General features: G+C 48.1%; 2 protein-coding genes and 1 long non-coding RNA gene across 4 annotated transcripts in view; 2 read left to right on the forward strand and 1 right to left on the reverse strand.

The window, feature by feature from the left end:
- Positions 1 to 21,662, forward strand: part of POU6F1 (POU class 6 homeobox 1) — a 39,169-nt gene extending 17,507 nt beyond the window's left edge. For both annotated transcript variants that reach the window (XM_081844542.1, XM_081844543.1), the window contains exons 2-11: positions 5,429 to 5,528; positions 6,096 to 6,300; positions 8,590 to 8,711; positions 12,757 to 12,982; positions 14,929 to 15,167; positions 16,560 to 16,688; positions 17,595 to 17,822; positions 19,278 to 19,416; positions 19,974 to 20,148; positions 20,723 to 21,662. In XM_081844542.1, coding sequence (XP_081700668.1) covers positions 5,475 to 5,528; positions 6,096 to 6,300; positions 8,590 to 8,711; positions 12,757 to 12,982; positions 14,929 to 15,167; positions 16,560 to 16,688; positions 17,595 to 17,822; positions 19,278 to 19,416; positions 19,974 to 20,148; positions 20,723 to 21,068 — 1,863 coding nt within the window. In that variant the 5' untranslated portion in view covers positions 5,429 to 5,474 and the 3' untranslated portion in view covers positions 21,069 to 21,662. The remainder of the gene's footprint in view (positions 1 to 5,428; positions 5,529 to 6,095; positions 6,301 to 8,589; positions 8,712 to 12,756; positions 12,983 to 14,928; positions 15,168 to 16,559; positions 16,689 to 17,594; positions 17,823 to 19,277; positions 19,417 to 19,973; positions 20,149 to 20,722) is intronic.
- Positions 1 to 27,751, reverse strand: part of LOC309332473 — a 192,459-nt gene that overhangs the window by 50,891 nt on the left and 113,817 nt on the right. The gene's annotated exons all lie outside the window — the stretch shown is intronic.
- The window catches only part of TFCP2 (transcription factor CP2), a 39,075-nt gene continuing 37,609 nt past the window's right edge, over positions 26,286 to 27,751 (forward strand). Inside the window, exon 1 of the mRNA XM_081844750.1 lies at positions 26,286 to 26,675. Coding sequence (XP_081700876.1) covers positions 26,554 to 26,675 — 122 coding nt within the window. The 5' untranslated portion in view covers positions 26,286 to 26,553. The remainder of the gene's footprint in view (positions 26,676 to 27,751) is intronic.

Below are 27,751 nucleotides of genomic sequence, written 5' to 3' on the forward strand. Positions count from 1 at the left end.
GTGAATTTGGGGTGACCCAGTGCAAAAATCCTGAGGATCCATGTGGATCCGTGCTTTGTAACCACGTTTTAAGTGGGGAAGGAAGGAAAAGCATTCAAGGGACAAGGAACACGCGTGGGGTGTGTGGAGAAGGATGCTGCTAATAATGCAGGAGAGGAGTTTAAGGGGAGAAGAAGCATGCGTGGGGTGGGTGGAGAAGGATGCTGCTAATAATGAAGAAGAGGGGTATAAGGGGAGAAGACTCCTCTCCCCTCCCGCTTTGCTCCTTTAAAGAAGCAGGCTCTCTGTCCCTCTCTCCTCCCCACTCCACGGCTCTTCTCCCGCTTTGCTGTTTCAAAGCGAGTCACGGAGGAGGGGAGGAAGGGGAACCATGGATCCTCTGCTCACGACTGCAGCAGATCTCCCTCTCCACCCACAGGCATTCGCTCCATAACACGCACAGACATTTCCCTTTACTTTCTAGGAGGAAAAAAGTGAGTGTTATCGTGCAAAAAATACGGTATTTTGCTATATGCTAATATACTACTCCCTTCAGTCCAAAGGGAAAGAGCAGTGAAGTCTTTCAGGAAATGCAATTAAAGCACATTTTCCTGCTTTCCCATTCCAGCTTGGTTAGATATACACTGTATGCAAACACACACACGTAGAGAGCACATTGTTAACAGCTCGCCTCAAGTGGTTGAAGGCTGAACCTTGAGGGGCACTGAAGTTTTATAGATGTATGTTAAGTTGCATGTTTGGATTGTGGTTCCTGCAATTAGCAGATGAGGTGGGAGATCGGTTTCTGCATTAGACCACTTCAAACTGCAGCTGCGTTCTTGTACATAATGCCTGGGAAACAACTAGATTAGAGGAACCTTGTCCCTGGCATCTCATTTAAGATGCATCATTATGTAGTTTGTGCCCCACGGTCTGAAATGTAACAGCCCAGATAATGTTTCATTTATCTCCTCATTTGCTTTGTGTGAGAATGAGGTTTAGGAAGAAAGAATTTTAGCTATGTGCATAACAGGAAATTGTATACTGAGAGCATCATAGTTGACAAAGGCTACCTGACCTTGAGATGCCAGAAAAGGAGTGGACAATGAGCAGAGAACAGAGTAGCCATGTGGAGAACGATAACAAACGACTTTGGAAAAACTTGGAGAAAAGGCTCTCAAACCCATTCTGGTTTGGAAGACAGGAAAAACTCAGACCTTAGTGACTGCTAGCTCTGCCCACGGGAACCCCTAAGTAAAACCAGGCAGAGGTTCTGCTTGCAGCCAAGCGGCATATAAATTTTGTTAAATAAAGAATAATAAAATAATTGTTGTGACTCCCACTCAAGAACAACAGCAAGAGGTGTGCTTCCTTGGGGGTTAAGAAGCTGTTCTTTATTCTGACAGTATAAACTCAGGAACGGGAGAAGAGCAGAAATTTAATCTAGATGGCCCTGGGTACCAGTGGTAAGGCAAACCAACTCAAGCTTCATAGTCCGCTAAAGGCAGTTCATGATTCCAGGATCAGGAGCTGCAGTCTGAGACTGTACAGGTTACACAACACTGTCAAACCGATAGTTACTGTCAGGTCTGCCTCTAGATCCCAGCTCACAGAGGACCAACGCCCGGTGGATATAATATACAAAGTCTTTATTGAAGTTTAGTTTCCATTTCAAGGCTCTGGGCGCGCAGACCCACGTCTCGACGCTAGACCGGCTAAGTCCCCTCTGACTCACTGCTCCTCCCACACCAGTTTAAGATCCTCACCCGGCTCCACCTCCTACGCTGTTCTTTCCTTCGCTGGGTCTTTCTGCCCTCTGGGGTCTCCTCCTTCCTGGACTCCTCTGACGCTGACCCCCCTTGGTCTTCCCCTTCCTTCCGGCGGGCTTTAGGACCTGGCTCCCTACCCGGGCTCCCTGCTGTGCCGCTCGCCTGTACATTTGAACTTGGCCCGCGCGCCCAGCCGGTAACCTTCTTCCTGACCGTTTCCCCGCTTCCTGATGTGGGCGTGACCAAACCTGACTCCTCTCCTCCCGCTGGTGGTGAGAGCACTGGTCCCGATTCCTGGGACTCCCCCTCCCCACTGCGCTCTGGTGGGGAAGCTGGTCCTGATTTCCAACTGCTGCTCAGGGACTCCCCGCTGGCCCCTTCCTCCTGGGGATTCCCCCCTGGAACCCCCCTCGCCCTGGCCACCGGCGCTCCCTTCTGTGAGTCCTCCGATTCGCTGGAGAGGCTTGTGGAATAACTCTTTCCACTGTCACTGCTTGCTCCCCCCTCGTACTCCTCCTCCTCACTCTCCATTTGCTCCCCCTCCTGTGTCTCTCCTTCTGAACCCCTGACAGTTACGTAAATTGAACTAACAAATATACCCACAATGTAACTGGCTGTGTTTAACTATATAAATTCTTTATACATCATATAAACATAACTCTTTTCATTTTTTTTTTAATAATAATTTTTATTCAGTTTTTAAAACACATAATTAAAAAACAAACACATCACAAAATACAAACAAACATAAACAAATCAAACGTAAATAAATTCAAAATCTTATTTTCTTGTAACTTCTTTCAATCGACTTCCCCTTACCTCCCTTTCGCTGCATCCTTATTTTAAAATTTTTTAGCAACCCTTTAGTCAATTTATCCATTTAGTTCCCTTCATTAAATTCCATAAATTTGTTAATTACAGCTGTAGTTCTCTGCTTCTTACCCCTTGACATCTTAACACTCCTCAATTTTACAACAGTTTTTAAGATATATTTTAAATTTCTTCCAGTCTTCTTCCACTGCCTCTTTCCCCTGGTCACGAATTCTGCCGGTCATCTCTGCCAGTCCCATGAAGTCAATCACCTTTGTCTGCCATTCTTCAAGAGTAGGTAGTTCTTGCATCTTCCAATACTTTGCCAGAAGAATTCTTGCTGCAATAGTAGCGTACATAAAGAAAGTCCTATCCTTCTTTGGCACCAATTGGCCAACCATGCCCAGGAGAAAAGCCTCTGGTTTCTTAGTAAATGTCCATTTAAGGACTTTCTTAATTTCATTATAGATCATTTCCCAGAATGCTTTCACCCTCGGGCAGGTCCACCATAGGTGATAAAAGGTACCTTCATTCTCATTACATTTCCAACATTTATTATTGGGCAAATGGTAAATTTTTGCAAGCTTGACTGGGGTCATGTACCACCTGTAGATCATTTTCATTATATTTTCTTTTAAGGCATTACATGCCGTAAACTTAACACCAGTGGTCCATAACTGTTCCCAGTCAGCAAACATAATGTCATGACCGATATCCTGTGCCCATTTAATCATAGCTGACTTCACCGTTTCCTCCTGTTAAACATAACTCTTTTCACATGATCTACAGTGGTGCCCCGCAAGACGAACGCCTCGCAAGACGGAAAACCCGCTAGACGAAAGGGTTTTCCGTTTTGGAGGCACTTCGCAAAACGAATTTCCCTATGGGCTTGCTTCGCAAGACGAAATGTCTTGCGAGTTCCTGCGGGTTTTCCCCCCTTCCCCCCCTTTTCCTAAGCCGCTAAGCCGCTTATCAGCTGATCCGCTAAAAGCCGCTAAACCGCTAATAGCGCTAATCCGCTAAGCTGTCAATGGGCTTGCTTCGCAAGACGAAAAAACCGCTATACGAAGAGCCTCACGGAACAGATTAATTTCGTCTTGTGAGGCACCACTGTAATTGAGTAGAAGCAATTAAGGACCAACATTTAGAACAGGAAATACAAATAGATCAGTTCTTCTATATGTAATATCCAAATAGAAGCTTTTGTGTTCCGTGTATGTACAAAGGAATCAGTTTTTTTAAACGTAATGTCCAAATAAAAGCTTTTTGTGTTCCACGTATGTCTTAGCGAATACAAGAGTAAAACGTAACAACTTTAAGGAGCAGTACTTGCAAAAGATGAACTTTTGTTTGTAATGTTCCACATCTTCGTTTGCAAAGTAAGGTTGTTGTATGCAGGTTTCGGACAAAGGATACGAAAGATCTTAACATGTGCCTTTGCAAAATATAGTTGTCAGACGAAAGAACTTAAACGTGACAAGGATTCCCGGAATAATACCTTGTTTCGCCCTGCAGGGCTTTGTCAGCTGAGCATACTCATATTTTGTGTATCAGAGACATGGAACGAGTGACATGGCGATGCTTCAGAGGCAACACCTGGCTTTCCTCTTCCTGACTGCTGAGTCTCCCTCCCTTCTTCTGGCATTGAAAAGGGCCTCCCTGGCATTGCACTGGCCTTTCTCCTACCCCAGAGCCAAGAAGGAGAGGGCCTGTGAGTCTTCCAGAAGGAGAATCTGAACGGAAAGACCTGGCTCTGAGCAGGAGGACTCCGATCCATGACCTCTCTCCTCCCACCCATTGCCCTCACCAGAGTCCTTGGGGATGGCCATGGCAGAAGGGTCTTTAGGTTTCTTCAGGTGCACACAATTTCTGGCCAGTTCAGTGGTTGCAATTTGTGGGCTCCTGCATGTGTCTGCATAAATAAAGAGCTCCTTCCTGCATGCATCAAGTAGATTTGAATGTCACCCAGGAAAGCCAAGTGTGTCACAGAGACACTCCTTATAAAAAATGCATGAGACTCTTATAAAGGCAATTACCTTTCTGCAAGGCAGTGGAGGGACAATACGTGACCCAACGAAGTAATGAAAAACGTGTAAGAGTGGAACACTGTTTTGTCCTGTCAACAAGTGAGGCTACCACCGACACACACACACACACACACACACACACACACACACACACACAGTAATTGAGCATGGCAAGGAAAAATAATCCAAAATAGGAAATATAAAACGAAATGTGGATGATATCTTCTTCTTCTTCTTCTTCTTCTTCTTCTTCTTCTTCTTCTTCTTCTTCTTCTTCTTTAGATAAGTTCACATGATCTGTTTTGCCTGCTTTGGCCCCTATGGGGTAATGAGCCATTGTCACGGGATCACCTTCCCTTTCATGACGAAACCCGTAAGCTGTTCGACAAACACAGCTTGGGAACATGTTAGTGGGCAGCTCAAGGGATTTTTGCTCCCAGTTCCTGCAAAGATGCCCATGGGAGCAAAACCCCCTTGAGCTGCCCTGCAAGGACTCAACCAGAAATAGCAGGGTTGGGTTAGGGTCGGGTAGAGTCAAAGGAAGAATTGGTGAAAGTGAGATTTGGGTGGGTTAAGCAAGGCTTCTATAGTGCCTTGAAGAAAATAGGCTAAACTAGATACTGCAAAGGGCTGTAGCTCAGTGCAAAGGGCTGTAACTCATCTGTTTGGCATTTACAAGGTCCCAGGTTCAATCCCAGTAGGGCTGGGAGAGGCCTCTGACCCTGGAGAGGTGTTGTTCATCAGGTGAATCAATGGCCTGAGTCGTTAAAAGGCGGCATGCTGTGTGGCTCCCAGGCTTGGACCAATGAACGCTCCCATAACCTTTGTGTCTTCCTTTTGCAGTATGTGACCTGCCGAAGGCTGCCACCAGCTCTTCCAGCGTCCAATCATGGACACCGACACCGTGCCCCCACATGAAGCCTCGTTGACAGTGAATGAGCAGGTATGTGCCTCTCGCAGACCCCTAATAATAATAATAATAATAATAATAATAATAAATTTTATTTATATCCCACCCTCCCCAGCCGAAGCCGGGCTCAGGGCGGCTAACAACAATAAAATAGTACAACATTCTAAAATCATTCATTCTAAAATTAATTCAAATCAAATTGATGTCAACCATTGGGCTAGAGTTCTGTGAAGAATTACCAAAGGAGGGGGTCAGGCTGTGCCTTGGCCAAAGGCCTGGTGGAACAGCTCTGTCTTGCAGGCACTGCGGAAAGATGTCAAGTCCCGCAGGGCCCTGGTCTCTTGTGACAGAGCGTTCCACCAGATCGGAGCCACAGCCGAAAAAGCCCTGGCTCTGGTTGAGGCCAGCCTAACCTCTCTGTGGCCTGGGACCTTCAAGATGTTTTTGTTTGAAGACCGTAAGTTCCTCCGTGGGACATACCAGGAGAGGCAATCCCGTAGGTACCGCTTTGTCAAAGGGGTGCTGGAGTGGTGGGGGAGAGGAGCTGCCGCTGCCCCAGCGGAGCCTTAGACAAGGTTATCCTTTGTTGTCTCTTTTCAGGTGATTGTGATGTCGGGTCATGAGACCATTCGGGTGCTGGAGGTGGGCGTGGATGCTCCAATACCTGTGGAGAACGAAGGGAAAACTCTGAAAACTGCAGCAGCAACCAGAGAAGAGGCTCCTGTGAGCTGCCCTCCAGAGCCCAGTGAAATGGGAAGGGAAGGGGTAGAGCAAAACCCAGCAAAGGAATCGGGAGAGTCAGGTGGTAAGAGGCACTTTGTTCGTTCATTCTTTCCGTCCTCCCTGCTGCCCAAGAGGCCGTGCCGTAAAATAAATTGTAGGTTAAATGGGTCAACAAGGGGGCAACCTACAGGCCTCTTAGTCTTCTTTTTGTGGTATATTCTGCATTAGGAAAAAGTCCAACTTTATAAAAAGTTAAGGACCCTACAATCTTCATCAGAGGCCCTTCTCTGTGTGCCTCAATCAAGGGCCCAAGTGAATCGATCTTCTTGGTGGTGACTCTCCATCTGTGGAATGTTTTCCCCAGGGAAATGCGTCTGGCACACGTCTTGTCAGTTTTTATGAGGCACAATAACACATTTTTTAATTTGTCAAGGCCTTTGGTACTTAAGTTTGTATCTACTTCATCTTTTAGTGAGGTGGGGTAGGACTTGTCCTTATTATGTTTCTGGGTGAGCATTTTAGGAATTTTGTATTGTAAAGGTAAAGGGACCCCTGACCATTAGGTCCAGTCGTGGCCGACTCTGGGGTTGCGGCACTCATCTCGCTTTATTGGCCAAGGGAGCCGGCGTACAGCTTCTGGGTCATGTGGCCAGCATGACTAAGCCACTTCTGGCGAACCAGAGCAGCACATGGAAACACCGTTTACCTTCCCACCGGAGCAGTACCTATTTATCCTCTTGCACTTTGATGTTCTTTCGAACTGCTAGGTTGGCAGGAGCAGGGACTGAGCAACGGGAGCTCACCCTATTGTGGGGATTCAAACTGCCGACCTTCTGATCGGCAAGTCCTAGGCTCTGTGGTTTAACCCACAGCGCCACCCGCGTCCCTACAATTTTGCATTGTACTCTGTTTTAAATGATCTCTTTTTTCATCCTGCCAGTTTGTATTCTATCATGTTAAGTCACTTGGAGACTTTTTAATGTAAAATGACTCAAATGTAAGTAATCATAATAAGCAATGCTTCCCTAGCTGGTGAGGAAACATGGTGCACGTGAAAACATGAGGGACATTCTGCCAGCAAGGAGCACTTGAGAGGAGTGGAAACCCAGCTATTAACTCCCAGCTTCCAGAGGTTAGGCCAAAGGATGAGTAGTTTCTCCAGCCGAAATCTCTTGCCAGTGAGCTTTCACACTGCCTGTTGCCAGTTGGTCCATCTCTAGGCCTTGGCCCACCATGTGGGAGTGGAGGGTTCAGGCAGCAGAGATGGATAGAAGCGAGTGGTTGCAAAGTGTGTGGGCTGGGCAAGGTGCCAAAGCCAGGAACAGGCAAGTGGGCAAAAGCAGAAGTCATCTGGGTCATAGGGATAGTCTGGATGACATGGAGGAACAAGTGCTTTCTCTAGGCAGTGCATTGTTCAGACTGGAGAACAGCAGCGGACCTCTGCAGGCTATCTAGGCAAAAGTGGAAGGTCCCATAATTTGCTTCCTCCTGAGTTTCTTGCTAGAACAATTCTACCCAGATTCTTCACCTAAGAGGCCTAAAGTGCCTGCTCTTCCTTTGTTGGGGGCCTGATTTAAGTGGGTGGACCTATCCACACGCTGTTCCCTGCAACTGGGCTTCCTGGTTAAATGGGGGCCTCACCTGGTATGTTGGCAGTGTTAGCATGGTTCTTCTGATGGGTACCACAATCACCGTACAGTTAGCACAGGTTTGACTCAAATAACTATCATTAAGAAAAATGAGTCACTTTGCAAATTCTCTAATCATTTGTCCTTTGCGTGTAAAGCAGGTGCCCCCAAATTAAAGAAGAAGAAGAAGTACAGAACATTTTAAATAGGATCCCTTACTACAATGCCCCCCAAAAATCTGCAGTCCTCCAAACATTTTTAATCAACTTATGGTTTACTTTTTTTATTGACTGCCCCATTGATACCCCACTGTGATTGCCAAAAGGTCTTTGTGGCTTCTGCTCAAGCCCTCCCCCTCCCAAATTTGTCTATTTTTTTTTAAAAAAGTGTTTTTTCTTTTTCTTTTAACTGATGAGACCTGCAGGCCCATGCTATAGTTTTCCCACTTCCAGAAAAAAAATGACAACACCCATTTTTACGCTTTGGTGTTGCCCACGTTTACATTTTGGCCACATGCACTTTAAAGGACAATTGGGATTCGAGGCACGTGGGCTATGACCCCCCCCCCTTTCTCTGCCTGACATTATCCTATTTCCAAGTTCCTTCCCTGAATGGCTCTTCCTTCTGTAAAGGGCGGTTTCATGCCATGCTCACGAGTGCTACCTCCATCTCCACTTAGCCCAGCATTCTGTGGGTATCACCCGAACGGGTAAACAAAACGAACTGTTTCCTCTTGTCTCCAGGTGAAGTAAAGGCATTACCTGAAATAACCCCTGCACCTATCCCAGGAATCGTCCCCTTCAGCCAAGTGACAAGCCAGCAAACACAAACTCTAACGCCCGTCACACTGCAAGCTGCACCGCAGGTAACTTACCTTACAGTTCTTTTGTCGGGCACGCGGGAGGAAGAAGCCTATTGGCCACTGAACAGAGGAAATGGTGCATTTCAATTTCTGCAACAGTGTGGGAGTTTCCACCTGTGCCTTGGAAGAGCCAGGTGTGGACACATCCTACATATGTAGAAGCTGAGTTGCCAGAAGTCCCTTGGCTTGGGGGGTTGTAGAACAGAATTCCAAAACTGTCTGTGAAGTTGGCATTTGGTGTGCATTGAGCACTCTGAGCCCCAGGTGTTCTGGGATCAAGAATGCCACATTCTGTTCTATGGGGCTTTGATGCTCTCAAATGGGTTCCTGTTTTCAAAGTGTTCCATCTGGCCAGACTTTGTAGAAATCAAATGCACTCTTTCAGTGTTTACTGGCAGGGATCTGTTTCTTAGCTTGTGCGAAGCGCTGTGGGGCATATGCAATGCAACTCTGGGCCGTGGGTCTGTTCAGGGCCTTACACAGTAAAGAACTTATCTCCTCCTTGTCCTGGAAAACCTGGGTTCCAAAGCACATAGGCATTTTGTTCACTGCAAGCTTATATGGAGCAACAATTTTTGTGAAGAAATTGTTCCTGCCCCCAGCCCCCCACCATAATCATAGGGGCTAACCATCTCCAAGCCTGAGAAAACGAAGGCGATGCTGAGGGGCCTTTCCACACAATCAGCTTTTTTTATTGAATCAATGAGCATTTGTTACCGAATTTGATGCACACAGTCCTCCTCCAAGGTTGCATTTTTTGTTGTGGGCACATCACATTTTCCCAGCATTTAATCTGCAGTATTCCCAGGGAGTAGGTGGAGGAATGGAGTTGTGCAAGAGTCAGCTGTTAGGCATTCTGTGCTATTATTAGTGACGCAATTCCCTCCAGCACCAGCACCACTGCTCTGGCACACGTCATTTTGTAAACGTCTATTTATTTTAGAAAAATCTAATTCCTCCTGGTAGTTGTCCACTCCTTCATTATTCAATGCAAAACATGCCCTCAAGCCTACAAGCCACTTTTCCCTGGGCCATTTTTTGAAATTTAAATTGTTGGTTTTAAATTATCTATATTGTTGTTGTTATTATATTTCGAACAGGTCCCTATGGGTCTTGGGTCCTTATGCACCTCACAGTTTGCAAACAAGAGTTTGTAGCAAACCAGAATTTATTTATTTGTTTTTTAAAAATAAAATACGATAATACTAGTTTTATTCTCAATACAGTGGTGCCTCACAAGACGAAGTTAATTCGTTCCGCGAGTTTTTTTGTCTTGCGATTTTTTCGTCTTGCGAAGCACGGACTTTGGAAAAGCTTCAAAAATCACCAAAGTCTTCAAAAACCTCAAAAAAGGCTACCACACCGCGTGCTATGAGTTGCTCCTCGAAGTGAATGCACGGTTTTAAGAAAAAGGAAACAAACTTGCAAGACAAAGGAAACAAACTTGCAAGACGTTTTCGTCTTGCGAAGCAAGCCCATAGGGAAATCCGTCTTGCGAAGCAACTCAAAAAACGAAAAACTCTTTCGTTTTGCGAGTTTTTCGTCTTTCGAGGCATTCGTCTTGCGAGGTACCACTGTAGTCATATGCATTTAAAGTTTTAAACATTTTTTTTTCTGAGGAAAGTAGATTTCCTTTTCCCCACTTATTACGGCCTCTTGAAGGAAAAGAAAAATATCCTTGAAAAATAATTGAAAAATTCAAAATACCTTGGGCCATTTATAAAAGGATAAAACTGGTCCTCCGCGTTTTTTAATCTTTTCCTGTGTTTTTGTCCTCCATCGCGCACACATGCAGCAAGACAAGGCAATGCAGTCCTTCCATCTACTATATTGGAATGAGATATCATACTTATTTGCATTGGGACTTGGGGAGCTATCGCCTACTTCATAAAATGCAATTGAATCATGCTTCATTTGATTGTGTGGAAAGGCCTTTAGTGCTGATGTCAGCAGGAGAGATTCAGTGCTCAATCATCTTCTTCCCTGCTCTGGGCATTTGCCACTTAGAGCAAGAGTTCCCAGCCTCTGCACATTTTGTGGATGCTGCAATGTCCACAGAGAGGCAAAAGACTGAGGCAGAGGTACCTGAGACTGAGATGCTTTTCTAGGCAGGAGACTTTGTATTCAGGTGTGCTTACACCACCCAGCTCTTTTCTAAGATGAGTACAGAGGAGCTCTCCTTCCTTGCTCTCCTTCTCTTCTGAACCCTCTGCAGTGCTGTTTGCAGCGGGTGGCGCTGTGGGTTAAACCACAGAGCCTAGGGCTTGCTGATCAGAAGGTTGGTGGTTCGAATCCCTGCAATGGGGTGAGCTCCCGTTGCTGGGTCCCTGCTCCTGCCAACCTAGCAGTTTGAAAGCACGTCAAAGTGCAAGTAGATAAATAGGTACCACTCTGGCGGGAAGGTAAACGGCGTTTCCGTGCGCTGCTCTGGTTCACCAGAAGCGGCTTAGTCATGCTGGCCACATGACCCGGAAGCTGTACGCCGGCTCCCTCGGCCAATAAAGCGAGATGAGCGCCGCAACCTCAGAGTCAGCCACGACTGGACCTAATGGTCAGGGTTCCCTTTACCTTTACCTTAAAGCAGCAAGCCGGAGTACTTAAAGCGATTAGATTTATTTATTTATCTTTATTAAATTTCTATATATCTGAGGATCACAGGGCAGTTTACAATATGAAATCACAAAAATATATACCGTAGTAACAAAAAGTAAACCCCACCCACCCCTTTTAAAAGGCCATAGATTGTTTAATTCGCCAAAGGCCTGGGAGAAGAGGAATGTCTTTGCCTGGAACCCCAAGATACATAGCAAAGGTGCTAGGCAATCCTCCCTGGAGAGAGCATTCCACAAGCAGGGAGCCACCACAGAAATGGCCCGTTCTTGTGTTTCTGCCCTCTGGACCTCTTGCGGAGGATGCACACAAAGAAGGGCTTCAGATTATGATCGCAGGGCCTGAGGCGGCTTGTATGCAGAGAGATGTTCCTTGAGATATTGTGATCCTCAGCACCTCAAGGCTTTATAGGTCAAAACCAGCATACTGAATTGGGCCTGCAAACTAACTGGCAGCCAGTGCAGTCAGGCCATTAAGCATTATATGCTTAAACTATTTTGTCCCTGTGAGCAACCTGGCTGCTGAATTTTGCACCCGCTGAAGTTCCCGAACTGTCTTCAAAGGCAGACCCACATAAAACATACTGCAGTAATCTAGCCTAGAGGTTACCAGAGCATAGACGACAGTAGTTAGGCTACCCCTGTCCAGATAAGAGCACAGGTGGGCCACCAGCCAAAGTTGATAGACGGCACTCCGCGCCACTGAGGCCACCTGAGCCTCAAGCAACAGCCATGGCCCCAGAAGTACCCCCAAGGTATAACTTTATCAAGAGCAGGCAATTTTCCAGCCAGCCGGTCTAGGAAACCACTCGCTAACAGTGCCTCAGTCTGCAGCTAAGTAGATCTGTAGATAGCAGATCCCAAGATCTGCTACAGAGCTTCATGGGGAGCAAATCCAATATTGCTTGCAGTGAATATTTCCTTGTGGAACATTGCAGGGAGTGTTCTCTTAAGGAAGAACTGTCACACCTACAGGTGGAGCAGCATTCAGTGACTCCGCCAAGGATGTGGTACAACAGTGGCAACTTTCCCCAGGACATATCCCGGGAGAAATAATTGGTGCCAACGCACCCTTAAAATGGCTGCGCTTTACTGTGATTTGCTACAAGGCATTGTGCTTTGGGTGGGTGTGGGGAGGGCAGGGGAGCCGATAAAAGGTGCAGCCTAGAGCAATTTGTCAGGGCTGTGAAAATGTCCCCATCTCGCTTGAACGTTGACTTTGCAACCAGCCCCCACCTGAGTGCCACAGAGCTGGGTCTGCCCAGCTGCTGGCACGGGGCACAAAGCCGCACACAGCACAACTCAGGCAGGCGTCTCCTGGCTGGGCTGGGCCTCCTGTGGGCTTGCTAACGTGGCTGCTGCTGCTGCGCTGATGCTGTCTGCAGTGGCGTTGATTTCTTTTTTCCCTTTTCTTTTTTAAATCTTGTTTACTTTTGCAGGTCTTGACTCAGGAAAACTTAGCAACAGTTGTGACAGGCGTTATGGTTCCAGCAGGGGCAGTTACTCAACCTCTTCTTATCCCCATCAGTATTGCAGGTCAAGTGGCAAGTCAGCAGGGGCTGGCTGTGTGGACATTTCCTGCAGCAACGGTTGCTGCCCTCCCAGGACTGACGGCTGCCTCTACTACTGGGGGAATTTTCAAATCACCTATAGCCAATTTGCAAGGTAACAACAGCTTCTTAGAGGGTCTCTCCTTGTGACAGTGACCATTCAGTGCTTGTTCAGAACCAGAAGCCCCCTTGCTCTGCGGAGGCCCAGAAATACTTTGCGTTCTTTAGGGAACGCAGTATTGCTTTAAGAGTAAACAGAAGGTGGAGGAGCAGGGGGTTAATTTAAAAGAACACAATGTGGAAGGGGGGTAGCTTAAAAAGAGCCGTTGGCAATATTTCCATTTCCATTATCTTAGAAGGAAGGGCGTGAAGCATGTTTTGCAGCAGGGGCAACCAAAGTCATGCCCTTCCAGATGTCATTTGACTACAGCTCCCATCATCCTTTCCCATTAGCTATACTGGTAGGGGCTGATGGGAGTTGCAGTCTATGGGCTAGTGCTTTTTTTACTGTATATTAGTTACCATTGCTCTGATCTACACTCTGGAGCATCCCGTTGATGAGTTCATCTGCTAGTTTTAGTTGAGCAAACTAGATAACATTTTCATATCTGTTACCTCTTCTGAAATGAATGAGGGATCCCCTGGAAGCTGAGGGCCTCCATCAAAGTGGCCCCTGGCCAGGTACGCAGGAAATTCAGTAGCAGTCCGTGAGCATGTTCAGTAAATTACAGTGCAGTGTGTCTAGTCAGTTTCAGAACAGCTGATTCCATGCTTGTCTCCCAACCCCAACCCCCCAATGTCATTTAAGAGAGACTGTTGTTACAGTCAGTGGTTTTGTCTATTTATTTAACCAATTTACAGACTGCTTCATAGCTTAAAGCCATCAAAATGGGCAGAATGAAAAGAAATGATCAAACCTGTAATTCTAGCACACAGGGGGCCACCAAAATTATACATTTGGAAAGTTGATTAATTGATATTTGATTTGGTATTGTGATTTGATATGGATAAAATGAGGCTTATTTTGGTTTCTTGTAATTGAAAGCTAATAAAAATTATTATTTTTAAAAAGCCATCCAAATGGCGTACAAGGTAAAAACTGGATAAAACACACAAACACGGGTACTAAAAACAATACAACTGTTTTAGAAAATTATAAGATCAATAACGCAATTTATTCTGAAAGCCTTCTTAAACAAAAACCTCTCCAGTGAGCACCTAAACATCATGATGCTGGGTCCCTGTCTCACTTTGGCTGGTAATTGATTCCAGAGAGCTGAAGCTGCAACACTAAAAGCCTGGTTTCTAGTACAGGCTAGGTGTACCTCTGGGCACATGGTGCTCTCAGCAGTGCCCCATCTGATGAGTGTAATTGCCTGCACAGATAAACGGCCAAGGTGGTCTTTTAGATACCCTGGTCCCAAATTGTATGTATGAGAATAACAATTAATGAGGAGAGGGTACTAAGGCAGGGACGCTTAATGAGGAAAATATGGTCAAGGCAATATTACTTCTGCAGGCACATCTTGTCACCGATGGGCCGTTCACACAGGAGCCTGTGATCTGAAGCCTCTTGGTGGCTGTAGAAGCTATCGAATGTGACAGCTGCTACAGCAGCTGTGGAGCTTCCAGAAAGCCCTGGCTTTATCTTGCAGTAGGGGAGAGCAAGGAAGATTCAGTGATACAGATTTCTGTGTAACACACAAACTTTCATATTCTTAATTTAGATATAATAAAAGATGCTATCGCATCTTTTATCTCAATCCTGTGCAGCTGCAGCAGCAACAGTCTGGATATAAAACACCTGCTCTTTCCTTTAACTTTACAGCTTGCTTGTCTGCTTTACAGTACAATCCTATACGTGCGTACTCAAAAGTAAGCCCCACTGTGTTCAATGGGACTTACTTCCAGGTAAGTGTGCATAGGATCGTGGCCTTAGATGTAGAGGTGTAACTTCACGGATTGAAGCAACCAGCAATGTGACCGTTTTGATTTACAGGGCAGGAGAAAGAATGGCAAAGCATAGCGGCAATATTGAGTGTTCTTGTCTTACTCCCACAGCTGCCGCAGTGCTGAACACGGCAATACAAGCCCCTTTGCAGCCAGCCCAGCCTCTCCAGGCACAGCAAACAGTCCAGCCGCGGCCACCAGCCCAAACACAGACTGTGTTCCAGCCTCAGGCTCAGCCAGCCATTTTGCCGCAGCCAGCCGCAGCATCCACACCACCTGTCGCCAAGCCCTTGGAAACGCCAACCCAGATCACAGTTCAGCCAGCCGGATTTGCCTTTAACCCTGGAATAGTAAGGAGCTGAAAGCATCGCAGAAGAGCTAGCTCAGAAGATTGGGGATGGGGGCAGGAGGGACAAGTTGTCAGTGGGTCCACAGATCCTTCTGATCTCCCCTGAGGTCTGCAAGGAGCGGGGAGAGGTCAAGTGTAGTTTGGCGCTAAGGCTACCTGTCTTCTGATGTTGACAGAGAGGAAGTTCTTTCATTATATGCTTCCGTTATAAATGTGAGCAGCAACTTTTGGGGGGGTTCCTTTACATACTGAACAAATGCCATGGGATTGTATCTAATGGTTTTTTATATTATGATTCTATGTTGTGAACCACCCTGAGATCTACGGGTATAGGGTGGTATACAATCAATCAATCAATCAATCAATCAATCAGTCAATGAAGGCTTTGTGTTAGCAGAAAACACTCTCGTGCAAGTTGCTGCAGCATCCAGAGTTGCTTCTGGGTCTTGGGGGAGCCACTGGAGCAGTGTGAGATGTAGTAGAGAGGGCTTCAGTGGAGGAGGGTGGGGGTTGGTGAAAACTGGTTGCACTACTGTGCCGGGACAGGCACTTTCCACTAGTGCAGGGGTCAGCAACCTAAGGCCCATGGGCCAGAAGCGGCCCGCGGAGGTCCTTTGACCGGCCCACAAGCCGCCACCGAACCGAGCCGCCCGCTCACGCACTGTGCTAAACCAGCACAGGGACTTGCTTCCGTGGTGCCGGAAATCACATCAGCACAGATGCCAGAAAATCGCATCTGCACACGTGCAGACGCTGAAAATCGTGGGTGCACACACACACAACCCGACCCACGGAGAGATCTCCATGGGACCAATCCGGCCCAGGCAAGATAAACCTTGCCGACCCCTGCACTAGTGCAAAGCCATCCTTGGAATCAACCCATGAATCCATGTTGATAATAAAGACTGACCCACCTAGACCAGCGTCCTGGTCTCACAGTGGCCAGCCAGCTGCCTGTCAGCATCTCTGACATAAACTGCCCATCACAACCCGTCTTTGGTCTTAATTCAGAGTGGGTGACCTAATGCATGACTAGCTGCTTCAGCACCCAGAAAACATCTTTGCCCTTGAACAAAGCACATTGGAAATAGTGGTGTAGCAACACTTTAAAGTTGTTTTGTGCTTTCAGTGCGGTAGTACTACTAATGCTAATAATGGATAGGGCAGCTACTCTGGTCAGCCAGCAAGCCAGGGGCTGATTGCAATACGAACAGACCTCTTCATGAATGTGCAGTATTCTTGATAAGGGCTTCATAATAATGGATTGCTTAGACTGGGACATCACATGCAAAATACTGAAAAAGGAGGGGAGGCAGCTGAGGCAGAGAGATAAGTCTCACTGTGAATGAGAATGCAGAGTAATTCAATCCTTGGCTTCTGTTTTCTCCTGCAGATCAGTGCGGCTTCTCTGGGAGCCCAAACTCAGCTCCTCAGCTCCCTGGCTGCTACACCAGTAATTGCAAACACCATTCCTAGTTTGCAAGGGATAACTGGACAGATCCTGACCAATGCTCAGGGACAAGTAAGTGCCATTTGACTCCAGAACCCAATCAAAGCCACAGTAGACCTGGACCTCTTGCACTACTAAGGGGCACAGGAATGGGTGTTAAGTGAACTCCTATTTAAAGAAAATACGGTGTTTTCTTAAATGTTTTATTTGTTTATGTAACTTTGAGTTTTGCTATTCTTTGATCAAGGCAGCTTACAAGCAGTGAAAAACCGGCAGAAGTGGAAAGGCTGCTGGGGTGGAGTTTTAATTGTTGGTATTCTCTGCTTTTTTGGGGGGGTGGCGCTGTGGTCTAAACCACCGAGTCTCTTGGGCTTGCCGATCAGAAGGTCGGCGGTTCGAATCCTTGTGACGGGGTGAGCTCCCATTGCTCGGTCCCAGCTCCTGCCAGCCTAGCAGTTTGAAAGCATGCCAGTGCAAGTATATAAATAGGTACCACTCCGGCGGGAAGGTAAACGGTGTTTCCATGCGCTGCTCTGGTTTCTCCAGAAGTGGCTTAGTCATGCTGGCCACATGACCCGGACAAACTGTCTGCGGACAAACATCAGCTCCCTCGGCCAGTAAAGCGAGATGAGTGCCGCAACCCCAGAGTCGTTCGCGACTGGACTTAACTGTCAGGGGTCCTTTACCTTTTCCTTTTTATTCTCTGTTTTAAACCACACTGAACTATTTTCGGCTGTGAACACACATTTAAAGCATCACAATAGGGGAGGAAATATGATGTGTAAATATGCACAAGTTTGACTCAGCCCATGAGTAGTTGAAAGTCTCCCTATTCTGCAAACTCCCCCCCCCCCTTTTGTTTCTCATAGCACTGTCACTTTTGTCCTGCTGTCCTTCAACCCTGCAAAGGCGAGGGGGAGAGATTTGAGAACCTTTGCTCTGCATCCCTAATGCATCTTTCCTTCTCCTCTCTTCCAGGTCATTGGGACTCTTCCGTGGGTGGTGAACCCAGCTGGAATTGCCACAGCCAACGCCGCCCCTGCTACATTGCCGGCACAGAACCTACAGCTGCAGGCAGTGACGCCGCAGCTGCTTTTGAATGCCCAAGGCCAGGTCATTGCCACCTTGGCTAGCAGCACCATCCAGACAGCGACAGCGGCAGCTGTTAGAAAACCTAGCACGCCAGAAACTCCAGCAAAGAGTGAGGTGAGCTTCAGCAAGCAAGGACAGCTGATGATTCTTAGGGGAAACCACTGGCGGACTCTGCAGCAGAAGGATAGCAAGTGGGCATGCATGAGTCACCCATATAAAGGGGGGGAGGAAATGAACACATCGGACTGGATCCTAAAAACCACTTACAGGAGTTAAAAAGCCTTTCAGGAGGCTAGATTATGGTGTGGGTAATTAAATAATGACGCTTGAGATTCTGGTGACCTGTACCCTTGCTGGCTTGGCGGTTGAAATGTATGAAACGACTCCATTGTAAAGTGTCATCTGAGGCAGTACAAATTTCAAGGCACTACGAATAGATGTTTGTGTCAATCTGTGATGACTCATATGTACACGCCAGTCAATGGTGTTAGCCATCACTGGCTGTTTCAGTTATTCATTGATGCAATGTGTGAGCATGAGGCAGGTTCACATAACCTCATCCTGAGTGAGGGTGAAGACAGACATGCCGTTTTTTTAGAACCAGTGGGTCACTTTAGCAACACCCTCACTGCATTCGAACTGAGTGTGCCTTTTCTTCGCAAGACCAAGCTCTGGAAAAACAGACTCTACTAGTTTTGCAGCTGAAGGCAGATGTGCATGGCACTGATTGGCTGCTGCCTGTGATGTCACTAAAAAGCACATATCCACCGCCACCCCAAGGTCCCTTGAACAGATTTTCAGTTGTTAAATAATGTTTCTTTTTTAATAATAATAAAAAAACACACCGCTAGGACAGAACAGTAAAAGAAAGATGGTTATCCCTCTGGAAACCTGAACGAAGGGACAAAACTAGTGGCTCAGTTGATGTTTTGATTTGCCTGACTGCCGTTTCAGTAGTGAGAAGATGCAGAGTTCATCCTGCAGGTCAGAGACTTGCTGTGACATATGTTTATATCACATCTGCTTTCATTCTAATTTGTATCAGAGGGGACAGGGCTCCCAGGTAGAGGAATATATCTTTTTCTCAAGCTGTATGCATTGGGCAAAATTAGCAAACGACAGGCATATTAGTTTGCATGATTCTGATTGTGTGTTTGATCTTCCTTGAGTCACCAGGACTGCACACAGTCCTTGCTAATTACCATATTTTTCGCTCTATAAGACGCACCAGACCACAAGACGCACCTAGTTTTTGGAGGAGGAAAACAAGAAAAAAAATATTCTGAATCTCAGAAGCCAGAACAGCAAGAGGGATTGCTGTGCAGTGAAAGCATCAATCCCTCTTGCTGTTCTGGCTTCTGGGATAGCTGCGCAGCCTGCATTCGCTCCATAAGACGCACACACATTTCCCCTTACTTTTTAGGAGGGAAAAAGTGAGTCTTATAGAGCAAAAAATACGGTAGGTTTGTTCATCAAGCCATGCCCCACAGCTCATGAAAAACCCCAGTCTCTGATAAAAAAACAACAACACCACTTTCTTAACGTCACTCTCTTTTGCTGCCTTGCCAGGTCCAGCCAATTCAACCCGCCCCAACTCTGCCACAGCCAACCATAGTCATTGCAAGCCCACCCCCTGCATCCAAGCTAGCTTCTGCTCCTGTCCCCATCACCTGCTCAGAGACTCCGACTGTCAGCCAGCTGGTTTCCAGTAAGCATCTCTGCGGTCCCTTTGGCTTTGGAGGCAGGTGGAGGGGTGGCTGGTAATGGGAAGTGGTTCACCGTCCAGTGCCCAATTTGTGTGGCGAGAAAGCATTGCAACCCACGAGGCTGAAGCTAGGCCAGTCTGCGTCTGGTCAGTGTCCACCTGGGGACCACAGGGATGTTGCCTTGGGTTCCACGATGCAAGAAAGGTGGGATAGGAATGTAATAAAAATTAAGACACCTGCACAACTCTCTTAGCCTGAAGAAGAGGCTGCTTAGCCTGAAGAGGCCTGTTGTCAGCATTAGCCTTTAGGTGCTGCAACACAGCAGCAGCAGTAGCACCCTTCTCAGGCTCTTCTCCTGGGTTCCTGCTTTGTGGTGTAAGGTGTCCAAGTGTGTGTGTTCCACTCCTCCGCCAACTGCAGTGGATAGCATTTGTTGTGTGCTTGGCTGCAGGAGCTGCAACTGCATAGGGTTAGGATTTCCCCATGTACCGTGACAGGGGCATAAACTGCATCTCCTTACTGGTCCTTTTTTTCTTTTTTACTTCTTCACTCCCTTTAGAGCCTCAGCCTCCAAACAGCGGAAGCGACGAAGACGGGATCAACCTGGAGGAGATTAGAGAGTTTGCCAAGAACTTCAAGATCCGACGCCTATCTCTGGGTCTAACACAGACGCAGGTGGGGCAGGCGTTGACTGCTACCGAAGGACCCGCGTACAGCCAGTCGGCTATATGCAGGTGAGATGGGTGTTGCCGTTCCCCAGGGCTCCTTCATCCATTACATCTCCACTGAGTCTGTGTGGTTGCCGCACAGTCATGGGATCCAGTATTGGGCATTTGAAATAAATGGTGTACCTGCCTATTTCCCAGTCCCTTTGAATACACCCTTAAAATATAACAGTGGGATCTCAAGGTAATCTGCTTGCAACCCATCAAATAATGGCCAGTCATCAGATGGCCATGTGTCTTGCATTCACCCCAGGAACACTGAGAATGCTGAATCATCCTTTGTTTCCAGCCTCATTAGCTTCCCCCAGCCTTAAAAGTACAGTGGTACCTTGGTTCTCAAACTTAATCCGTTCTGGAAGTCCTTTCCAAAACCAAAGCGTTCCAAAACCAATGGTCAGGGGTCCCTTTACCTTTACACTGACTGGCAGCAGCTCTGCAAGGTTTCAGGCAGGGGACATTCCCAGCCCTACTATTGAGACACCAGAGGGACTCAAGTTGGGACCTTTAGCATCTTGCTAACCTTTAGTTCAGGTTTCCGTAGGAACTCTCAGTGCTCCTCAATGGTCCTTTGCTGGCTTTTCAGGTTCGAAAAGTTGGACATCACTCCCAAGAGCGCCCAGAAGCTGAAGCCTGTGCTGGAGAAGTGGCTGAGCGAGGCCGAGCTGCGGAACCAGGAGGGCCAGCAGAACCTGATGGAGTTTGTGGGCGGCGAGCCATCCAAGAAGCGCAAGCGCCGCACGTCTTTCACGCCGCAGGCCATCGAGGCCCTCAACGCCTACTTTGAGAAGAACGCCCTGCCCACGGGCCAGGAGATCACGGAGATCGCCAAGGAGCTCAACTACGACCGGGAGGTAGTCCGGGTCTGGTTCTGCAACCGGCGACAGACTCTCAAAAACACCAGCAAACTCAACGTCTTCCAGATCCCTTGAAGGCGTCAAGCCTCTTACATACCCTGTGCGTTGCTGCTGTGAGCACTTTGTGGTGAATATTTCCCTGCACCTGCTGACCCTTTTGACAGTAAAGACTGGAGCGGAAGGAGTGAGATACGGGCTTTCCTCTGGTTTCAGTGTGTCCCGGCCTTTCCCCACCCCTCACATGACCCAAATCGTGTAAATGTCAGCCGTGTCCTTCCTTCCTGAGTGTTGTACTGGAGCTGTGAAGGGTTTTAGGAATACATACACATTTAGCTTCTTACTGTGTCAGACAAAACATCATCAGGGTTTTGGTTTTCTGAAGGACTTCCTGTGTTTTTTGTTTTTTTAAAAGATAGCGTTAGGGATGGCAGCAGAATAGCACCCACCAGAAATTCCTGTTTCATTTCAAGGAGAATGTGTGAAACCCTATTTCACTTCAACCTATTTTCATGGACACTTTTATCTCTTCATATCTGGTAACAGGCCCAGTTTAACAACATCTACGCAGAATAGTGGCATAATTTATATCTTCTTTTTCTTGTGAATATTATTATTATTATTATACAGAGCACTATTAAACTAAAAGACTTTTTATTCACTGAAGAAAAATATTATTATTATTCCTCTTTCAGACCCCTGGGTCTGCTGCTGTTGTTGCTAACGTTGTTTTAAAAAGTGACAGTTTTGGCGATTGCAGACGGGATTTGCTGAACGGGTTCATATCAGCTCCTCCAAAGTCGTGCTGGGAAGGGAGAGGGAGGCAGGGGTCAGGCACCCTTCTCCTGCCCTTGTGTTCTGTGGGAACTACACTTCAGCACTGGGGTGGTGACAAATGCCAGTAGCATCAAACACAGGTGCCTTTTGGAATTGCAAGGAACTCTATGCGAGGAAAGGCAGACCTTTGTAGAGCATGACTTCCCAAACTGGGACACTTCTAGGCTGTCTAACTTCCTGGGCAGATGATCTTGGTTCTAAATCCTTGTCAAGTGGGATCTGGGCAAAGGGACTGGCTGCGGCTGCCTTGTCTTCCTCTAGCACCACAAGCCCGGCAGCAGAGAAGACGCATAAAAACCAAGGGGTGTGCATGAGGGCTTGTTTGGCACACACAGTGCTCTGCAAAGTATGGTGTCAAATGCCATCTTCCACACAGAAGTGATCATGGTTGTTGGAGTAAGGCTGAATCCTTGATTTGGAATGTGGCTCATACACAAATGATAATACAGTGGTACCTCGGGTTAAGCACTTAATTCGTTCTGGAGGTCCGTTCTTAACCTGAAACTGTTCTTAACCTGAAGCACCACTTTAGCTAATGGGGCCTCCTGCTGCTGCCGTGCTGCCGGAGCACGCTTTCTGTTCTTATCCTGAAGCAAAGTTCTTAACCTGAAGCACTATTTCTGGGTTAGCGGAGTCTGTAACATGAAGCGTATGTAACCTGAAGGTACCACTGTAATCAAAACTTTGAAGCAAAGTTAATCTTCACATGTTGGATCACTAATCCCTTTTTTTCTTCCCACCTCTCCCTGAACCAGGATTTTTCAAGGTGGTCCTCCTTTGCTCACCTTCCGCTTTTAAAAGTAAAGGGTGGCTTCTTCAATTGCACAGTATAAGAAGGGGCTTGTGGGCTGGCTGCACAGGTTTCTCCCCCTCTCTTAGATGAGAGCCTGAATCAGCAAAGGAGACCACTGAGGGCCATCTCCCAGGATGAGGCCCTGCTCATATCCAGCAGGTTTCATGCTGCGGTGCTGCCAGTGCCGACATTTGTGTTTTGACCATTTGCCAACGTGTGCAGCATTCAGTCTGCATGTGGCAGCTGCACATGGTTGGCAGGGAATTGATATATGCAGGCATGTCATCAGTCAAGATTTGACCCTGGACCCAGCGTTCATTGACACAGACGCTGGGTTAGAGAATATGCTTTCAAGCATCCCTCGGTCATTCTTCATCCCATCTCAAATGGAAGCAAGGCATTATTCAGTTGTGTCTCCTGGAACTGAACCCGAAACCTGTAGAGCGGGCAAACTAGGAAGATGAATGGGTTGGAGCTAGAGAAGGTGGATTCATTCAGGAAGGGTGCCCAAGGTGTGCACCTTTCCCAAGAACTGGCCCTGCCTCTGAACACCTGGAGCTGCAGGCATGAAAAGCTGTCACAAATATTCCATGCTTGTAAGCTTCCCAGAGGCTTGAATGCTGACATTTTGGCCTGATCTTATGCTGTATGTTCTGCTTTTCCATTGCCAGGACTGTACTCAGTCCAGTACACGCGGGGGCTGCTTGTGGCGAATAGCTGTGCTTTACATGGGTTGAGGTTGGTAGGATGTGAGAGCCTGTTTTTTCAAAGCACAGTTGTGACCTTGTAACCGAAGAAGAGCTGAAGAACACAAGTGCTACATCCATAGCACACTCTGGAAGCTGTGTTTTTGGAATCTTTCTCTGAATCTCAGTACAGTGGTACCTTGGGTTACATACGCTTCAGGTTACATACGCTTCAGCTTACAGATTCCGCCAACCCAGAAATAGTGCTTCAGGTTAAGAACTTTGCTTCAGGATGAGAACAGAAATTGTGCTCTGGCGGCGCGGCGGCAGTGGGAGGCCCCATTAGCTAAAGTGGTGCTTCAGGTTAAGAACAGTTTCAGGTTAAGAACGGACCTCTGGAACGAATTAAGTACTTAACCCGAGGTACCACTGCATTTGTTCTTCTTAACACACTAGTCCAGTGTTTCCCAACCTTGTGCCTCCAGCTGTTTTTGAACTACAACTCCCATCATCCCTGACTAGCAAGACCAGTGGCAAGGGATGATGGGAATTGTAGTCCAAAAACAGCTGGAAGCACAAGGTTGGGAAACACTGCACTAGTCCCCCCCCCCCCGCCTTTTCTTCCCTGTGGGACGTGGAGACAAGGCAGCTACTATCAGTAGGTGGCAGCATCAGGCAATAATAGATAACAAGCTGACAAGATGTACACTGATTCAAGGCTGTAGAAGGAGGTGCCCAATCATTAAAACACTTCCAAGGGAGCAGAAAAACAGGCTAAATTAGCTACCCCTCTATGGGGGGGGGGCATTCCTGTGTGCCAATAAAAGGAGGCTTTTCTCTTACTCTCCTGACAAAGGCTCTCTTGAGGCTGTTCCTCTGAACTCCATTAGTGTGGGGCCAAAGGGAACAGCCATGTCTACTCAGCCCCCTTACTCCACAGGAGTCCTGGACTTAAACCTGCTGAGACCAATAGCACAGAAGCCAGGCATCCTAGGAGAGGAGGCCTACAGAAGGAAGGTTCATATAGTTGAGAGTAATCTAGGACATAGGAGGAGGAGGCCTGTGGAGGAACAATAAAGCGATCCTCTCGCCAGACCAGATGCCTTCTTTGATCCCTTAGTCAGGTGTGGGAGGATACTTTTGTTTTGCATGCCACCCCAAATTGCAAGCAGGGCGAGAATTCACAGGTTCCAGGCACTCACCCAGGGTTCATGTTTCCTTTTGCAGAGGAGGCACAGCGGAGACTGTGGTGTCTTTATTAAATATGGTTTAGTTACATATATATGCCTGGAACTGAGCTCCCGTGAGCTCTGGCTGGGGAAAAAGCCCTGATAATAACTAAACTGAATTTGGATGATGCACATTCCTAGCTAAGTGGGGTCAAGGTTGTGGATTTAGGTGTACCTTGGCAAATAATTAGTGGTGCAGCAATAAAACTGCTAGTGCATTTGCACAGCTAAGCAGGGTCTGATATGGTTTCAAGTTGGATGAGAGACCATGTGTTATAATTCCTGCACTGCAGGGGGTTGGCCCAGATGACTTCCAGGATCCCTTCCAACTATACAATTCTGTTATTCTAATTAAAAAAAAATAAACCCCGCAATGAACACCATGGGGCTGTCTTCCGATTAAGTACGCAAGCAGGTTCAGGCCCTGCGCATCCCGGACTCGGGTCAGCACAACCGTGCTGCACCTCGCCCGCTCCAGCATTTAAAGGGTGCCACGAGGGGGAGCGGGAACCCAACGCGCACGCGCGCACCTAGGCACCCTCTCCCTCCCTCCCTCCCTCCCAACGCACGCAAGCGCCGAGAAGCCCCGCTCCTCTCAACCCACGCTTCTGCGCCGGGCACCCAAATAACCACCTTCGAGGCCCCGCCCCTTTCTGCGACTCGGCCTATGGGTCGAGAGAGGCCTCCTCCCTCCCGCCCTGCGATTGGCTGAGGGGAGGAGTGGGCAAGGGAGGAGGGCCGTGGTTGGCTGCGGGGCGGGTCGCTTGCGCCCGGCCGGGCTTCTGCGTGTGTAGCGGAGTTGTCTGCCTTTCTCTCTCTCTCTCTCTCTCTCTGTCTGTCTCTTTATCTCCCTCCTGCCGCCTCCATGTTGGAGGAGGCCTCGGGGCTGGCGGCGGCGGCGGGAGCGAGCGCGGCTCGGCTGGGCAGCTTCCTCGCGCGCGCGGGTTAGGGGGCGGCGGCGGCGGGGGCGAGCGAGGGCGGCCGGGCTCCGCCGTGTGGGGCGCCTGAGGGGGCGCTTGCCTCACGGGAAAGCGCCGCCTGAGGGAGCCGCTTGGGCTTCTCCCGCGTCCTCGGGCGGCGGGAGCCGGAGGGCGTGTTTGGCTCCACGTGGTGGCGGCGGCGGCGGCGGCTGTGGGGAGAGAGACCCTCTTCTGGAAGGGGGTCGTCGTGAGGCGACACGGGTTGTTACCCACAGTCGGGGTCGCTGAGGGGGGTCGAGTTTGGGGGGCCCAAGACTTCCCCCTCACGCGCGCTCCCTGAAAGCTGCTTGCCTGCCTCGTGAGGAAACCGTAGCTTGGGGGGGGGTCCCTAGCAGCCCAAAGGGGTTCAGGCGGAGGGGGCGGGGGGGGAGAGAGACCCTCTTCTGGAAGGGGGTCGTCGTGAGGCGACACGACACGGGTTGTTACCCACAGTCGGGGGGTCGAGTTTGGGGGGCCCAAGACTTCCCCCTCACGCGCGCTCCCTGAAAGCTGCTTGCCTGCCTCGTGAGGAAACCGTAGCTGGGGGGGGGGGTCCCTAGCAGCCCAAAGGGGTTCAGGCGGGGGGGGGCGGGGGGGAGAGAGACCCTCTTCTGGAAGGGGGTCGTCGTGAGGCGACACGACACGGGTTGTTACCCACAGTCGGGGGGTCGAGTTTGGGGGGCCCAAGACTTCCCCCTCACTCGCGCTCCCTGAAAGCTGCTTGCCTGCCTCGTGAGGAAACGTAGCTGGGGGGGGGTCGGGTCCCTAGCAGCCCAAAGGGGTTCAGGCTTGGGGGGTTGTTTTGCAAAGGCGGCGGGGGGGGTGCTAAGCGGGGCTGCCCCCTCCACCCCTCAAGAAGATGGGTGTTTGGCCGTTGGGGTTCCCCTCCACGTGGCCTGTGTTCGTCTGAAGGGGAGGCTCTCTGGGATAGGGTAATGGTGCCTGGAAAGCTGCCCGGGGCCATCCTGGCGTGCATGTGAGTCTCTTCCTGGAGGAGGCCCCCCCCCCACTTTCTCTCTCTGCCCGAGGCTAGTCAGCCCCCCCAGGTGCTGTGCAAAGATGGCTTGGGCTCTGAAGCTGCCCCTCGCCGACGAAGTTATCGAGTCCGGCCTGGTTCAGGACTTCGATGCCAGCCTCTCCGGAATTGGCCAGGAGCTGGGCGCTGGTGCCTACAGCATGAGGTAAGGAAGGGAAATTGCTCTGACTTTTTTTGAAGGATATCCATCTGATTGATGGAGCTCCTCGAAGGGCTGAGTTCTGAAATATTTATTTGCGAAGGCTGAACTGGCATGTGTCACTTTTCGTCTCTGTGTCTGGTGCCCGGAGCGTAATTGAACCAAATGGCATCTCATGTTACTTTTGGTCCAGTATCCTATGAGCCGCTGCTTCCTGCTTGCACCATGTGATGTCCTTTTGTCAGGAGGGTGTATTATGAAAATACTGTATGTTGTCATGTCTTCCTCTAAAATTGTGGGGGGACATTAATCTGTTATGCAAGCTACACATCCCCATAATTTGCTGTAGCTTGCTGAATGAAAGTGGGGTTCACAAAACAAGCAGTTTTACCAAGCTGTAAAATAGATAAATCCATAGATTGTAAGACTGTCATAATAAGCTGCACATGTGTCAATCTCGTAGCAAGGTTAAGCTTGATCTTGAGTTGATCATATTTTTATCCTGAATAGTTTGATTCCTAACATGTTGCTCTTGCATTAATCAGTACTGTAAGAATTAAAACTTGGTAATGAACATCAAATTTGCACCTTATTTAGAGTGATTATCTTGTACAGCTTGCCCAGGATTTTTCTTCATAGCAATAGGATTGTTTAAAACAAGTGCTTTTTAAGGAAACTGTAGAGCCTACTATTACTTCCCGAAGTAACTGTTCACATTCATGTCATCAAAATGTAACTTTCTTGCTTTCACTGCATAACTTGTTGGACACCTAGTTGGATTTCAGAATGCATCTAACCATACTGTATTGAAAAAAAAAAATCCTTCCAGTAGCACCTTAAAGACCAACTAAGTTAGTTCTAGGTATGAGCTTTCGTATGCATGCACACTTCTTCAGATACCATACTGTATTGAGGCCAACTTTCTGAATCTGACTTCCACAATTTTTCTTTCTTGCGAGTAAGATGCAGCCATTCAGGCTGCCATCTTGGATAGACTGCTTCATAAAACGAAGGATAGGGCAGATCACATGTTTTTGTGTTGGTCACCTGCTGCTATTTGATAATGGATGGAGGAAGTAGAC

The sequence above is a fragment of the Podarcis erhardii genome (genome assembly GCF_964252035.2).
Source record: "Podarcis erhardii genome assembly, chromosome: 2".
Lineage (NCBI taxonomy): Eukaryota > Metazoa > Chordata > Lepidosauria > Squamata > Lacertidae > Podarcis > Podarcis erhardii.